Source organism: Astatotilapia calliptera, chromosome 6, assembly GCF_964374335.1.
Source record: "Astatotilapia calliptera chromosome 6, fAstCal68.1, whole genome shotgun sequence".
NCBI lineage: Eukaryota > Metazoa > Chordata > Actinopteri > Cichliformes > Cichlidae > Astatotilapia > Astatotilapia calliptera.
Window position 1 is genome coordinate 8,681,299 of NC_137427.1, and position 17,091 is coordinate 8,698,389.

General features: G+C 38.9%; 2 protein-coding genes across 2 annotated transcripts; both read left to right on the forward strand.

The window, feature by feature from the left end:
- The first annotated feature begins 391 nt into the window (after window positions 1–391).
- On the forward strand, window positions 392–8,835 carry notum2 (notum pectinacetylesterase 2). The gene is made up of 12 exons (XM_026169240.2): window positions 392–1,008; window positions 1,100–1,427; window positions 1,542–1,594; window positions 2,161–2,256; window positions 2,372–2,432; window positions 4,132–4,244; window positions 4,371–4,473; window positions 4,842–5,030; window positions 5,129–5,229; window positions 6,127–6,274; window positions 6,846–6,893; window positions 7,339–8,835. The coding sequence occupies exons 2-12, from the start codon at window positions 1,102–1,104 to the stop codon at window positions 7,640–7,642; spliced, it is 1,542 nt and encodes a 513-aa protein (XP_026025025.1). The 5' UTR covers window positions 392–1,008; window positions 1,100–1,101; the 3' UTR covers window positions 7,643–8,835.
- Window positions 8,836–10,075: 1,240 nt separating this feature from the next.
- rps15a (ribosomal protein S15a) lies at window positions 10,076–16,628 on the forward strand. The gene is made up of 5 exons (XM_026170047.2): window positions 10,076–10,207; window positions 11,024–11,161; window positions 11,402–11,481; window positions 11,810–11,895; window positions 16,495–16,628. Exons 2-5 carry the CDS (start codon window positions 11,029–11,031, stop codon window positions 16,586–16,588), a joined length of 393 nt encoding a protein of 130 aa, XP_026025832.1. The 5' UTR covers window positions 10,076–10,207; window positions 11,024–11,028; the 3' UTR covers window positions 16,589–16,628.
- Window positions 16,629–17,091: the final 463 nt, after the last annotated feature.

Sequence of the window (17,091 nt, forward strand, 5' to 3'; positions counted from 1 at the left end):
AAGTAGAAGGCCTTAATCCCCCCCCCCCCCCACCACCACCACCACCACCACCACCAATTTTTTTACAAAGAATAATTTGTGTGCTGCAAAGGCCTGACCTTTTATCTTAAGTTCTTTAATAACACTAATGATTTTATTAAATGAAGTAAAGGAACAGAAGCTATTATTCTTTAATTATAATATGTTTTTCTGTTAATGTGCCTTTGAAAAGGACTAAACCACGCTCCTATACTTTATATTAGTTATGTAATGACTTTACCCCAGTAAATAAATTGTTAGATATCTGTTATTCTTGTAAAACTGAGCGTACTTAAAAGAATGAGGCAATGCATAATGCGTATGGTGCTACAACCAAGAAGAGTCTCCTCCACCTGTGCTTTGAGACTGTTGACCATGCGGGAACCTTACGGTACGACTGATTCCCATGTCAGAAAATGTTTGAGGTGGGCGCTCGAATGACCTCTGGGTCACATTCCATGCAAAGCGACTGTGCGGTCATGCTGACCATGTAGATGTTTAAATAAGAAAAAAAAAATGGCAATCAGCAGCGGATGGAGGGGGGAGAAGAAGGAGGTTAGGGGTAAAAAGAACTTGTGCATGAGGTACGGTCAGCTGGGAAAGTGCTTGAAGGTGGGTGTGTGCAAAGAATTGAAATATGTTGAAGAGATGCGTGTGTTATCTTTTCTCCTCACCACTAACCATCCAGTACCTCCCCTTGCGGTGTGTCGTCACCAGATGATCTCAGGGCCTGAGAGGAGCTGCAAGAGAAAATGGGAGGAAATCTGATCCATATGGTGGCACTATAAAGGTCGTCGCTGATTTGCAGCCTTCATCAAAACCTGGTCAAGACTTCATCACTTACTCATGACTAGGACCCTCCTCTCGCACCTTGTCACAGTGCACTGAATGTCTCACCAGTCTCTCTCTCCAGCAGAACCAGTTATCTGCCTGACCCTTGGGGTGAGGGGTTCATTGCAGCAATCTTCAAAACTGATTCTTCTTTGAAAGGTAAAGTATTTGCAAGTTGGAAAGTTTTTGAAGATTTCTCATGTTTTGCATGAATTAATCAGCATGTCCCTAATTTTTTATGTTGCCTCAGATATGAAGATACTGGGTCCATTTGTTTTCTTGCTCTTGCTTGGGGGACTGTGGTGTCAGAACAACCGTAATGCTAAAGCTACTGGAAAGTCCACAAAGAAGTCTAGTGGGATCCAACAAGGTGATGCTGGCCAGTCTGCCTCCGCAGCTGATGTTACTTCAGGAAGCACTGGAAGAACTGGAAGCACCTCCAGAAACACCGGAGGCTCAGCCGAATCAAGACAGGAAGGTGCTGCAGGGACTCGTGGAGCTGGACAACAGACAGATGATATGAGGCTGCACTACCTCACAAACACACAAGTTACATGTAATGATGGGACAGTAGCTGGGTGAGAAGTTCTGGTTGTTTTTGCTCTTTAATGTCTGTTTCCTGATTGAGTCAGTGATTTTACAAAGATGGTTTATCTTCTGTTTCTCCTCATGCTCATTCATTTGTTCTACAGGTTTTACCTAAAGGAATTCAGAGGAAGCCGCCGATGGTTGTTATTTCTGGAAGGTGAGTATTTAAAACCCCATATGGTTAATTTAGTCCCCTAAGGTCAGTTTGTTTTAGCGTGACACCCGCTCATTGGAATCTTAATGTGGATGTCATCTTGTCCTGTCAACTTTTTTGGTTGCTGCGTGTCACAGACTTGAATTGAGGTTAACACCGGGGGAGTGTCTTCCAAATTTACTTGTACTCTGATATTGAACACAAATCATTTTCCTGCATGTTACTGAGTGACAAATCAGCAAAAATGAGCAATCTGCATGCTGACAGTTTGTAAATTAAAGAGATCATTCTAGTCTTTTGCTCAACTGTGAATTATTATTGTTATTATTATCTTTTTTCAATTTTATTTATATAACACCAAATCACAACAACAATTGTCTCAAGCTGCTTTATATTGTAAGGTAAAGACCCCATAATAATACAGTTAATGCATACTATGGTCATGTTAGTGTAGCAGCCTGCAGGTGCAACCATTGCTTTCACCATTCCTCACAGGCCTGTGTGATGGGCTAACAAGGGTGTCCCTATCTTGGATGTGAATGTCTAATATTAGTGTCTATTATATTTAGGTGGCTGGTGCTGCTACAGCAGAGAGACCTGTGATTACAGGTACCAAAATATCCCCCGACTAATGAGCTCATCGGGGTGGCCTGAAACTAAAAGAGGTTAGTCAGCCGACAGTGTTTCAGAATGCCTTTCATAGACGTTTCCACAGAGTTGCTTTCTTTGACTAGTGAGGCAAGTGGACATCTGTTTAATGAGCGATTGTTGGATTTACAGGAAGTGGAATATTATCTTCTAAAGCTGAGGACAACCCACACTGGCATAACACAAATATTGTGTAAGTACCTGCATAGATGTGCTTTGTATTTTTGCGGTTAATGAAGGTGTATAAAGACAACTTTTTCTTTGTTCCCATAGTTGTTGTATTAATTAATTTGTGTACATAATGGGAGACACTGCAGGGGAGTAGGATTAAACATTCAACTTACAAATATGAAGATTGTTATTTTTTTGTATTATAAATTTTCTGAACTTTGATGTTTGAATATGTAAATGAAGTGTTATCTTACTAAATAGACACTTCATAAACACATGTTTGTACATCAGAATGAAATGTTTTTACATCAAGATCTTCTGTCACTTTATATATATTGAAACCCTCTTGACAGAAAAATAATTTTTAGGGAAGAATATTCAGTAAATCAAGATATAATTGGTAACATTTATAAAGAATGTCTTTGTAAAAACCTTCGAAAATTAAAAAAATTGGACTAAAACTATGGTTTTCTGCGTGTAAGTGCTACTGAGTATGTGTATTTTCTATGGATTCTTTACTCATTCTTTAAAGGAGAAAAGTTATAGATGTTTTTATTGGATGTCATAAAACTTCTCCAGTTCATCGTGTGTCCTTGGGCAAGACACTTCACCCGTTGCCTACTGGTGGTGGTCAGAGGGCCCGGTGGCATCAGTGTCCGGCAGCCTCGCCTCTGTCAGTGCGCCCCAGGGCAGCTGTGGCTACAATGTAGCTTGCCATCACCAGTGTGTGAATGTGTGTGTGAATGGGTGGATGACTGGTTGTGTAAAGCGGTTTGGGGTCCTTAGGGACTAGTAAAGTGCTATACAAATACAGGCCATTTACCATTACTTACATTGAGAAAAAATATGCTGAATAAATATTCACAAATATCTGTAAACATCCAGGCCAAAACTGAAAACAGCTATATTAAATTAAATTAACTTAAATTAACACATAAATGTGCATTTTTTTCTGTGCACTAATCTGAGAAATGCTATAAAAAAAACTTGTTTTTAGCTGTAAGGTCGCTTCCTGAAGCTGTTTTAGGTGATTTTTTTGTGTGTGAAACGTTGGATAAAGTGTCTAATGTTACAGTTCCTAAAATGATTGTATCGAAAAACAACAACAACAAAAAGGTTGCATAATCAGGGATTCAGCAAACATATCTTCTTAATGCAGCTGGTAATATGCTTGACTTAAAAAGGATTGAAAACACAATTCTTTGTGCGTGCAACACTTTCAGTGACCCTTTTTATGTCAGACAAGATTACTTAATTATGCAGCACAACAACAAAACTGTATCACCGATTAATGACGAATAAATAATTTATTTTGTTTTCTTTTCCCTTTCTTTCTTTCTTTTGAAGATTGTTTTTTATGTTGAAATGTCGAGGATGACTTTAGTGATCGCACAGCCTGAGGAAAGAAACGTCTGAAAAGTCTGGTGGCACAGCAGGATATATACTGCGTGGTGAACTGGCATATGCGTGTAGTGTTTTGGGTGATATTTTTAACTTTCCGCTTTCATCCATGCAAGCAATTTTAATCTTTAATGATAAAGTTTCGTTTCTGAAATTCAGCAACATGCAGGCTGTGTGATCAAAATAGAGATTTGCCACTTTCTGATATATGACAGAAGTTGTCAGCTCCAGCCTGAGGTGATTTTTATGGGGGAGGGAAGAAACCAACTTCAGGGCCTCCAGCTTTAGTCTAACAAATGTGATTGTCTTCTTTATGGCAGATTCATCCCTTACTGTTCCAGTGATGTGTGGAGCGGCACTGGGCCTGCACCAACACCCCCTTCCAGGCCAAGACAAGGCAGGGACAAAGTCAGAGATAGGAATACAAATGCAAGTAAGTTTCCTCAAATCTTTCACAATAAGGTAACCGTAGCTCCTTTGGATACAAGAAAACATGTATTCTCTAAATGTTCAGTTAATTAGAGAATAAAAATCTTGTCATACTTGTCTTCACTATCAGCTGAATATAACTTCATGGGATCCCTAATCATCCGTGAGGTCATCAAAGATCTCATCCCTAAAGGAATCAAGCAGGCCAAGGTTGTCATGCTGTCTGGTAGCAGGTGAGTTTGTTTTATTGTGCTCTGATGGACAAGAGTCTCTGTACCATCTGGACCGTCTCCATATCTACCATTAAAGTCCTATTTTGGGTGCATCCTCTTGTCAACAATGAAGATGTTTACAGTCAACTGTGATCAGTGACATAATGTTTATTAAAAGGCCTTGCCCAGTAATGGTGCACATTCCTCCCAGGTTAGCAGCATGGTTCTTGAGACGTCCCCGGGCCCTAAAACAGGATCAACTGAATGTAAAACCTGCTAAATGTTTACTTTCCCGTTATGAGCTGGCATGCACTGTCAGTTTGATATCCTAAACAAAAATGTCACCCTCAAAGCCAAACTATTTATTCATTTTCTTGGCTCCCCTGCAGCGCTGGTGGAACAGGTGTTTTGCTCAACATTGAGAGGGTGGCCAGTCAGCTCCAGCAGCTTGGTGCAGAAGCTCAGGTCCGAGGCCTCGTGGACTCAGGCTGGTTTCTGGAGAGCAAGCAGCAAAGATCACCAAACTGCCCTGAGACAGTTTCCTGCTCACCTGAGGATGCTATCAAGATTGGACTCAGGTGAAGACAATATTTAGATCTCTTCCTATGCCCGATGTAGGATTTGGAAATCATATTATTCGTGAATTTTATTGATTAACTGTGCATTATTATCTCAGGCTGTGGAATGGGGTTGTTCCTGACAGGTGTCGGCAGCTCTTTAAAAGAGGGGAGGAGTGGAAGTGCTTCTTCGGTCATAGACTATACTCTACTTTGACGTGTGAGTGTTGACTGGTGTCTTTGTTTATGATGATGTTTTAAATTTAAATGCACACCATATGACATGACTTGAGCAGTTCAGAAATAATGAGCACTGACATATTAGAACTGTGAATTTCCTTCACTCAATCAGTGAACAGACTGATTCCCACGCTGATGACATGATAAGCCAATGTAAGTTCATCTGGACTGCATCATTTTTTTAGAGGCCTTCTGAATATTATAGCCCTCGATGCAAACTTTTAAGATCTTTATTGTCACATATATGGAATTTTAAAGTTGCTAAATCAGCAAAGCATATAAAAGCACGTTTAGTCAAAATCTCCAAATCAGGGTCTGAAATTAAAGAAAAGAGATTTTCTATGTAAATCTTGAAACTCTAACTGCTACGCTGGTGCGTAAACTTTTAGATCATGACATTCTGAGTTGTATTCACTGTAATCATTGAAAAGGGGGCCAGTGTGGCTAGTAACAGTATGTTTAACTGGTGGATTTTTTCATTTTGGCTGTTAAATATAAAAACTTTTTAGAGACTGGTCTAAATAACAAATTTAATCACCAACTGAGGCCAGCGCAAAAACCTGCAGATCTTATGAAATTGTACACACAGAAAAAAAAAAAAAGATCACGAACATGGCGGTGAACATAAATCCAAAAGACCCTACGTAGCTCTTCAGGTAGTTCCTGACTTTGTTTGACCCCTACTCATCCAGGGGAGTGTATATATCTGTGTGTGTGTGTGTGTGTGTGTGTGTGTGTGTGTGTGTGTGTGTGTGTGTGTGTGTGTGTGTGTGTGTGTGTGTGTGTGTGTGGATACAGCTTAATAACTGGCAGGAAGTGACTAATAGACTTGATGGAATTTACTGATTTGATCAACTAAATGTTATTTTCCCTACAGCCCCTGTGTTTATTGTACAGTGGCTGTTTGATGAGGAACAGCTGAGGGTGGAAAACATCTATATAGGGGGACAGAGCATGTCTGAGGAGCAGTGGCAGTACATACAGAACCTGGGCTTGGAGCTCAAAAACTCCCTGAGAGATGTTACGTAAGTTCCGTAGAACTTATCATATATTGACGTCTAAACATTACTAACATTAACAGAACATAAAAACTGTATGTTTAGCACTCATTGATTTCCAGCCATTTCCTGAAATTGAAATTAAGCCCTTTCGACAACACGGAACTGTTTTTTAGTGTTTTCTTTTAATATTCTTGACCATTGATAGTGGCAAATACAATCATTCGTTTTAATAGATCAGGAAATCAATTCAATCTACAATTTATAATTATAAAAAAATATTTTAAAATAGAATTGGTGACTTTAACAAAATGTAATAGAGCTTGCAGAGCAGTGGTGGTGAGCTACTATCCACTTTCCATTTGTACATTTACATATCAAAGCCTGTAACTGTTGAGTGAACTGCCAGCCATTTAAAACAGCAGACAATCAAATTCTATGTTAACATCCAACAGTTCCTTGACGTTCTCTGTGCCATCTATGCATTCCTGTCAAAAGTCGTCATCACGCAGTGACTAGATTCAAATCTTACTATAGCTAGTTGAAAAATAAATCAAGATGGATTTTAACAAATGCTCTCTCTTTGCGTGTCTTTTAGGGCTGTATTTGCTCCGTCCTGTCTCTCCCACACACTAATTACCAAAAGGTAAGAATGGATATTCAAGTTCACCTGGCACCCTTGTTTTTTCTCCCCAGCAGTCATATCTACCCAGTGAGCTCATGCTGCTGTTTTTGTTTTGCTTGTTCATCAAACCACATTGTCACCAAATGCCACTTCACACTTTCTCTAGCCTCCCAGTACCACTTTAACATAGAGATTATTTAGTTGTTCACATGGACATTGATGGGTCATTGCAGTCTTGTATAAGTATACTTAGTTATGCTGAAGTGGGTGCAATCAAAGTCAGGAGCTGAAAGTTCAAGGTCTTTTGTAGCTTTGTATGCTGCAACACTTGCAGTTGCAAACCTTAAAGTAAAACAGTTTCCTGCCATTTGCCCTTTTCTGGTCCTTAATTACTAACTCTGACAACCTTCCCATTTTTCTTTCTTTATTTCTAATTCATAACTTCTCCTTCTTGTTGTTCCTAAAGTAACTGGACAAGTTTTCAAGTTAGAGGCACGTCTCTGCCACGTGCCCTTCAATGCTGGGACAGGAGTCTGGAAGCAATACGTAACAACAGGACCCCGGCTAAAGGATGTCCTTTTCACCTCGTGGATTCCTGTCAGTGGCCACAGTGTAACCCCACCTGCCCAACTTTGGTGGATAAGACCACCCAGCAGGAGCTTACCTTGCTCCAGATGCTGGTAGCCATGGGTCTGGACCTCCAGAGGCTGGGCCTGGATCCCCAGGGAGATGCAGATTCTCTTGTCAGCATGGTCAGGAATGGTGGCTAAGTGTGAAAATTTAGGGTACACGAAAGGTTAGCCAGAGGCTTAATAGATGAAAACAAATGTGTTGAAAATTTAACGTAACCATAGAAATGCTGTAGAAATCTGGTTACTATGTCTTGTGCTACTCAGCATTCCATTATGCTCCACATGACTGTTCACTTTGAGACTTGGCTGGAGGGTATGTCACTGCATCTGGGTTTGAATGGTTTAGTGGGCCCTCTACTGGACACCAGTGGAAAGAGGTGTTGCAGCTGTACTGATCAACAAGCTTAGTGTTTAGCAGATGGCTGTGCATAACCTCCTACAACACACTTTCAGCCTGATCACTCCACAGGAACATGTAACATCAGAGCATGGTAGTAGAGTTGTAATGAATAGAAAGTACCTGAAAGCTGACGGAGACACAAACATTTTGCTCAAACAAGATAGAAATGCTTTTGTGTTCATGCAGCTTTTAGCAGTTAAACTTTATACTCTTTATCTACAGTCTGTTTTAGTTATTCACTGATTTCCACCATGCATTATTGAAAAATACAGAATCTGTCAAATTTCTAGTAATCAGATTACTACATAATAATACACAAATGAGCTAAATGTTCAACTTTTTTGGAGAAAACATATCAAAAAGTTTCACTTACTTTTACTCAGTAATTTTTGGTGCACTTAGTTCCAAAGACACTACCGATTTTGGTGACTTAGTTTGAGTGTGTAGATTCTGATGCTATGCTGACATACATATATTTATATATATACATATATTACATAGTATCTATACATACTTTCTATGCATGCAAAATAGAAATGTGATTAGTTATTGTAATATTTCTGTGTAGGGCAGACAAAGGTGATCAGTGACCTACCACAATAATTTGTGAGTTTATTCAAGGAAAAAAACACAGTTTTGACATGTGAACTTATTAATGTAAAAAAACAAAAAACAAAAAACGCTGCAGTTACTCACTGCACAGTTGTGACAATCTATGTCTAGTGACATACACAGACATAATGCAACTAGTATTTCATAGGGCTTAATATTGCAGTCCTTCATTGTTGTTAAAGCATGATTTTTCATAATGTTGTGCTGTTTTTGCATTTACAGATAATGCTGTATCTGTATGTTTTAATTTCCTTTAGGTACTGCAATAAGGGTGTTGCACGTGTCAAAATGTGGAATAAAAAATATGATGTGGATCTGAGAGTTTGCACTTTGCAATCTGTTTTATTATACTCTTCACAGAGTCTGAGTCAGAATACACATTGAGAAGATTCAATAATTGTTGAAAGTATATTTTACAGTTTCCTTCTATGAGGAGCACCAAGTCCATAGAGACTGTTAGCAAATGTGAGAACAGCAGAAACAATATGAAATAATGACATAAATGATGGTGTTTAATTCAGTTCAGTTCAATTCAATTCAGTTGAGTTTTATTTGTATAGCTTTAAATTGTAAGGATTTATTGTAAGGTAAAAAACCTACAATAATACAGAGAAACCACCAATAATCAGATGACCCTCTGTGAGCAAGTGCTTTGACAAAAGTGGGAAGAAAAAACTCCCTTTTAACATGAATATATGCCCCTTTTTTCTTTACTCACCACCAAGGTAGCACACTGGCTGTACTGTCCTTCAAATTCCAGGCTAAGATAATCTCTGAGTCCTCATTTATGAGAATATTTAAAAAACAAAAATCAGAGTCTTATTTGCCTAATGACCAAAAAAGTGTTCCTTGAAATTGGAAATTTTATTTGCAACGGCGTCAACAAATCTTACTAAGTAAACACAAGAACAGGAAATGGCGTTGTTTTTAGTTAGTGTGAATATTCACAAATTTGTCAACATACAACCATGACCAGACATATTCACTGAGACATGACATTGAGAGTTAATTGCCTTTCCAAGTCTTCAATTTACAATATCTATTCTGAACTTCAATATTTTCCCTGGGCAAAACAAACAAACAAACAAAATATAATTTTGGCTTCTCTCGTATTTCCTAAGGGGTGGCCAGATCAGATGGATCTGCATGTTTTATTATATGCTGGATGCCCTTAGCCAGGTTTAGGACTGGAAATAATAATAATATTGTGTACATACTCATGTATATTTTCATATTCATATATTTTCACTTTTAAAAGCACTCATAGTTAAGCTCCTGGATATTAATGCAGTACACTCATCGTCCCTTGGGGACACTGCTTTAAATTTCACATTTATACAAAGCGCTTAGGGACACTTGACAGTAAAGTTATTTATTTTTCTGAATTTCATCTTCGTTTGAGGTCGAAGAAAGTGGCCCACTTAAGCCCACAACTATAAAAAAATAAGACGATTTTTCCAAACCTGCCAAACAAAATAAAATATTAGTTACTTATAAATGTCAGACTTCTTATAAAACGCTGGCAGTTTTCAGGGACAAAATAAACATGAATTTTTCGGTACGTGGGCATTGTTGGGGGAGTTTGGGCTTTGGCGCTGTGGGCCATCTCGGCTTGAAAAAGTCTCGACCTTTTTTCCCATAATGCACTGCAAGATTTTCGTACTTCCTCTTTCCGCCATATTGCAGAACCGGTAAGATGTGTTTTTACATCGTCACCTTCAATCTTTTAAGTATCTAAAGCATCATATTGTGAAATAATCCATAAGTGAGTCCATTTCGAAGTCAAAGTTGGTAGTAATGATTTGGGCTGATTATGGTTTCCATTAGTGAAGCGGATTCATAATTTTTGTCCTGTGTTAGCGGGACTGCCTGGCCCCGGGAATTGGTGCGTTCAGGGCGGCTTGATGGCTTGATAGCTGTTAGCTTTGCTCCCAGTTATGCGAGTTTCAAATGTCCAACGAATAAGACATTTTAGCTGTCCGTACAGGTCTGTATGTGGTACATATTGTCGATAATATTTTGACCGTTGTAACTGCAGAACTAAGGGCACTACTTACTGTGGCGTTTGCATTTGGATAAGCTAAGTAGCTAATCTGAGTGCTCATGAATGACCATGCTTCAGTGGAAGGCTCCGTTTTTCCTCTCTTAGTGTAACTGAAGCCACAGCATTACTTGTCAAGAGTAAAGTGTGAGCAGTATTTAACCTGCCATCTCTGGAAAATATTAGCCGCCAGGCTCATAATTGTAGACGGAAGGAAAAGGGTCGGCATGATTCGTGTTAGCAAGGTTTTGCTAACTAGGCTTTCTTTTACTTAAGTCCTCCTTTGTAGTGTAGTGAGCATTTTTGTCAAATTCACTGAGTTGGTTTTTTTTGTAACGTTTCACCATCAGTGTTCTAGTGTAGTCTGTAGAGCGTCGATGGTGATGATACTCACTAATTTCCTTCTTGTCCAGGCCTTTGGATCTAATGCTAAAAGTCTTTTTTGTGTGTGTGTGTGTGTCCACAGGCATCATGGTGCGCATGAACGTTCTCGCAGATGCTCTCAAAAGCATCAACAATGCTGAGAAGCGTGGGAAACGTCAGGTCCTCATCAGGCCCTGCTCCAAGGTTATTGTGCGCTTCCTAACCGTCATGATGAAGCACGGTGAGTGTCATTATGTTAAAGGTGTATGCGTTCCAAGTTGATACTTTATGCACCACATGCAGTTGTAAAGCATCTTGAAGGGCTGACTGCTTTGTTTGTGTGTACAGTTGGTAAAATTATAACTTCAGTTTAATTTGAGACCTCTAGAAGCACCCTGATGTGTTTAACTTAATGTGTATAATAATTATGCGCATTAATAACGTGTTTAACTTAATGGTCTTTGTCATTTGTGCCTTGCAGGTTATATTGGTGAGTTTGAGATCATTGATGACCACAGAGCCGGAAAAATTGTTGTCAATCTCACAGGCAGGCTGAACAAGGTAAATATAACCAACCTGCACTGTTATTCATGTCACTTCTTTGATAGTTTTAAACACATGCTTTGTTTCTTTTGCTATGAACGACTGAAGGAAATATAATTTTATGTTAGTGCCATTTAAGTTAACTTGGGTCTTAAAGGGCTTCTAGTGATAATGGCGACAGAGAAGCTGTTTCTATACAGTCTTTACAGTTATGTACCAATAAGTCAGTGGCCATTGTTTTCATTTCGATATGTTAAACTTGGTTTAACTCTTATCATTGTCTAGCCTTGCTTGTAGCTTTAATGCTTTGTGAATGGAGTCTAAACCACTCTTTCTCTCTTGTCAGTGTGGCGTGATTAGTCCACGTTTTGATCTCCAACTCAAGGACCTGGAGAAGTGGCAGAACAACCTGCTGCCCTCAAGACAGTTTGGGTGAGAACTATTTGTCATCACACTTTGAATGCAAAAACCAATAGAAATGAGCAACCAGGCATTTCTAAGTGTATTTTGGCCCCTAAATGTCTCTATATGATGAGTGAGGCTCTGGTTTGAAAGGTGTGCCATTTGCTCCTCTGATGCCTTCTCTTTGTTGGCCCTGCCTGACAAAATGGTGTAGTTGGTTAGTGTTTCAGGTGGTTAACTGTGTCGATCCATATGTCTCGATTTGTTATGAGTAACTGTAGCATAAGTATCGCCGTTTGTCGCTTTTAAATGTTTTGGGCACAATGCAACTGGACAAAGATTTATTTTGTATAAGGCAGCCACAAGTGGATGTTTTTATTTATTTTAAATTGCACTCTTAATAGTTTTTCAGACAGATGTGTGACTTTGTTAATGTGTTTCCCTGTTGGTTGGATGATCTGTCTGAAAGATCATTTTACGATCTGTTACAGTTGTGATCTAGAGGGCAGAGAGGACATTGCTGCTGTCTCAGCCTGTAGCTGAGTTTAAAGATATGCAGCTGATTGAAGTGTCATCATAAAAAAAACAGCTTTAAGAAGCATTAAAAACCTGTTTAATGCTTCTTGAGCAGGTGGTGTGATAAAGTACTCTAATTGTCTTTTTACTCAAAGGTTTTGATGTAGTTTGTGCTTACAGTAGGGCTGTAATTTAATTTTATTTACAATTTTATCTCCAGGTACTATGAAAACAGGATGAAATGACTACTTTTATTTTTTACATTCATTATTGCTTCCCTTACCCATGTTTTATAAATCACTTGTGTACATTTATTTTACTCTGTCACTCACAGTTTAGTCTCACTCTAATCAAGATGACTAAAAGATTTAGTTGTGAAGATCTAGCTGGATGAAGTAAAACAAGGTTCCTGGGGGTGAGCGTGTCAAAGGATCCTTAAGTTTCCTTTGATTCCAAATTGCTCAGGGTCACTGACTTTGTCGGTGTTGCTTTCAGTAGCGAATGACAGTTGGCCTTCAGCTTTAGCTGATAGTTGAGCTGTTCTCCCCCATGGTGGTTCTCTGAGGTATCCAAATGTACTTTTGGCTGTGTCGTCTCCTTTGTCTGCGCCCTCACCCTCCGCCCTGTATTGGTAGCAGGCCAGAAATCTGTTGTCCTTGCGACACCAGCTTTATCATTAAAAACATCTCTAAGGCCTAACTCACGACTACATAACAGCATTACCAGCAACTTTTAAATTAGAATTTTTTTTCACTGTACAGATCAAAGAAATGTCTTCAGAAAGCAGAGCAATAAAGACTTTTTAGTTATAGTTTTTTTGTTTTGTTTTTTTAAACATTACCCACCTTGACTCCACTGTGGCATTACTGTGTCTGACAGAGAGGGAGGCTGCAGCTGTTATCATACGTGTGGCTGGAAAAGAACTTTGGCTGAATTTTTATAACAATTTTGGTTCCCACACATGCCCCTTAATACGTTTTGCAGATAACACTCCCCCAATTTGAGTGACATCTCATCACTGTTGAGGCCTAAAATCTGTTCAGCCAACTTGGTGTCACCCCTGTGACACTCCCCCTCCTCCTCTTTCCTTTTTTTCTTTTAATCAAGCAACTGAGAATGAGTTGGCTTTTTTGGTGTCTGTCCACTGATGAGGCAGCAGCTCCTCTAAAGACTGCATTTAAAGAATTAAATGTCCTAAACTAATAATTACAGCTTTTTTCTTTTTCTTTTTTTAATGGTAATATGATGCAGTGTCCCAAAAGGTTGAATCTGTTCATCTGGATGTAGCGTTTTCAGTGGGAGAATCAACCTTTTGGGATTTACTTACCGGGATGATTGAGCATACATTGAGACATGATGCAGTGTGTTACCTTATCCTGAGGTTAAGGCTACATTTAGCGTTTTGCTTTGACAAATTCCATCAGCATCAGACTCGAGAGCACAGACTTCACTAAAGCAGCCAAGCATACTTAAGTGCTTCAGACATGTATGTTGACCATGTACATGTATGATGTTGTGACATCTTTTGCAGACAGTATATTGCTTTTAGCGACAATGTCAATAAATGTGGCAAATAAACTTGTGATTATTATGCTCTGTCAAGCATGACAGGAGAGCACACATCGTAAAAGCACATCAGTATTAGAATGTGGGTGTTTTACACCTTTGTTATTGGACAGTAAGGAATTAAACAGCAGCTATGTTTGAACAAATTAACACTGCACCGATTGTCTACATACTTACCAATGTAACTCTGCTCCTTTGTAAGGGTTTGAGTGGTTGGTGTTGGAAATAAAGGGCATGGTGCGTGCCCTGGATGGTGTACAGTTTGTACTGTTGTTGGCTCTCTTGGGTGCATTTGGACTTAATTAGGAAAGAACAAAGTATTTTCTTTCTACACCATAAAATCTCAACAACGGATTAATTTTAGCAGACTTTAGTACTAAACTCCAGCAACGCAAACACACTGTAGCACTTCACAAACTTCAACCAGCTCTGAGGTGAACGAAAGTCTGTTTAACTTTTAAAGACCTGTGCTCGTAGAGCTTTTGGGACAACTATGGGTAATAACTGTGAGGCAAAATATTTTTATACTTTGCTGGAAATGCAACATTAACAGCAGCACTTCAGAGTCCCATATTTTACTGCAAAGTATACGCAGACTCAAACTTGTTTTTACAAAGAAATATTTGGTAAATTTTGATTAGAATATTTTCGTATGTGGACACTGAATTTGAGCCTAAGCTTTTAATTTGGGAGATAAAGGTCTTTGTTTTTGGAGATCCTTTTGTTTTTGAATGGAAATGCCAAAAATGAGCGTGAATAGGATCGAGATTGTTGTGACAGTTGTAGTTAAGCTTTGATGTGTTAAATTAGAGCTGGGCGATACGAGATTTTTTCATATCACGATATGTTTTTTTTTTTCATTTCAGGCGATAACGATATCTATCACGATATAAGCCAAATAACTATATTTTTAAGATTTAAATGTGCCGTTGCTCACAAGTAAAATGTGAAATAATCAGCAGCTTGTTTTTATTTAAATATTTATTTCCCATAATAAGTTCAACAGGGTAGATGTACTTAAGGAACATGAGACTTTTTCAGATAAATAAAGGCAAATATTGCAAACTACACAAAAGGCAGCCGCTAAAGCGTTTAAGTTTCAAAATAGAACAAATGAAACAGACTAAATTGTCAATTCCACTTAGAAACAAAGTATTAATTCTAAAAATAAATCTTAGTTTGTTTTACAGAAGAACAGACAAAACTGACTAACTTTTGTCAATATCAAATAAACTGAGAACTAAAAGGAAATTCTCAATCTCTCCTTGTTGTATAGCTTAGCTTTTCAAACAGTTTTAACAGTTACTTTAGTCTGACAAAAGCCGAATGACGAATTAGCGCTTCCAGTCAGAGACTGAGGCTACGTCCACACGTACACGGGTATTTTTGAAAACGGAGATTTTCTGTTTTCGTTTTAAAAAATAATCCCGTCCACACATAAAGGCAGAAATGAAGGAAAACGCTGCTATGAACATGCCAAAGCAGCAGGTGGCGCTAGATTCCTAACCGTGAAGAAATGTTGGCCAATCAGAAGTCTAGAAGCCTCGGTGGGAAAAAGTAAACAAAGCTGCGGCATAGAAGCAGAACCGAGTCGTATGTGTGGACGGACAGTAACTGTGTGTATATGTAAGCATTTAAACACTGCAGAGAGTAGAATTAACAGTAACAGTATTGTAGAAATTCATTTCACCGAAACAATAACGTGGCGCACAGTGTGACGCATGCACCAGTTTATTGTATTTCCAGACTTGCTTTCGGCACATTTACAGTGCACGCTACTCTGTTTTTTGTCAGACTTGAAATAGCCGAAATACCTTCAAACTACGGAACTTCTTTGGCTCTTCCGTTCGACAATCTCTCCGGCATTGGAACCATCATCTGTTTTCTCTTCGGTCACGCTCGGTTGATTTTTCTAGTCGGCACACTCATTTCCTCCATTACGCGCTGGCTCCATTACCCGCTGGCTGCTTCCCAAACAAACACACGTGCAGCTTGGCACTTGTGCTGTACATAACAAGTCACGCGACGTGACGCTGCGGCTGTGATTGGTTCGGCTCTGCGCTACTTAATTTGGATTGGCTGACCTTTTTTTTATTTTTTATTTTTATTTTTTAAGAGGACAAGAGCGGTGAAGTCTATCGCGATAGTTTAATTTCTCTATTGAGTAAAAGTTATATCGCGATACATATCGTTATCGTTCTATCGCCCAGCTCTATGTTAAATGCAGTTGCTTTTGGAGCATGAAATCCATAGTAACCTGCAGACATATTGGGCCCAGTTTGCATCAGCCACTGACTCTCTATTAAAGTATGGGTTAATATTTCAATGGGATTTTTTAATAGCTTTATTTGAATATTTTGCAGCTTCTGTTTAGGTAAAGCGCAGAAGGGTAAAATATAATGTAATTTTGGGAGTTCTATATAGAAGTTGGTACTTTTTCTTGTTAAACACTCCCATAGCTGGCAGCAGTTTCACTTAATGTTTTGGAAGATGCAGTCATAAATGTGCTGCACATTTTAATGCTCTGTTTGACTCTTGTTTCCATAGATACATTGTGCTGACCACCTCAGCTGGCATCATGGATCATGAAGAGGCCAGACGAAAACACACAGGAGGCAAAATCCTTGGATTCTTTTTCTAAAATGTAAAGAACTGCAAATAAAAAAAACAACCAGAGGAAAGCTGGCAGGCTACTGTGATTTCTTACGTACAGTGAAGTGTTTGAGCCAGGACTTGAAGTGTGTGCTGTTGGCGGTTGATGGTTTGATTTCTTTGATAACTTGACGTGTCACTGTGGCACTACAATTAATGTTACTTAATCATAATTGTACAAAATTAGGCTCAATGAGCAAAACAAGAACATGAATCGTGTTCAAAGGTTTGAACTACCACACAAACCACATCAACTCCAGAAATTGGAGATGTATAGTAAAGTGGCTTCAGATAACAGCTAAGCCTGAAAGTCCACAAAGAAACCCAGTAACTGCTACAAATGCAGTGCAGACAAGACAAAGTAATTTTTCAACCAGTTTGTTCCTCGGTCAAAGCTCCAATTGGTTTGAGAATTGAGAAAGTGATGATCTATTGATCAGTCTGCCCGCAGGCATCACCTGAAAGCATGTGGCTGCCTATTGAGACAACTAG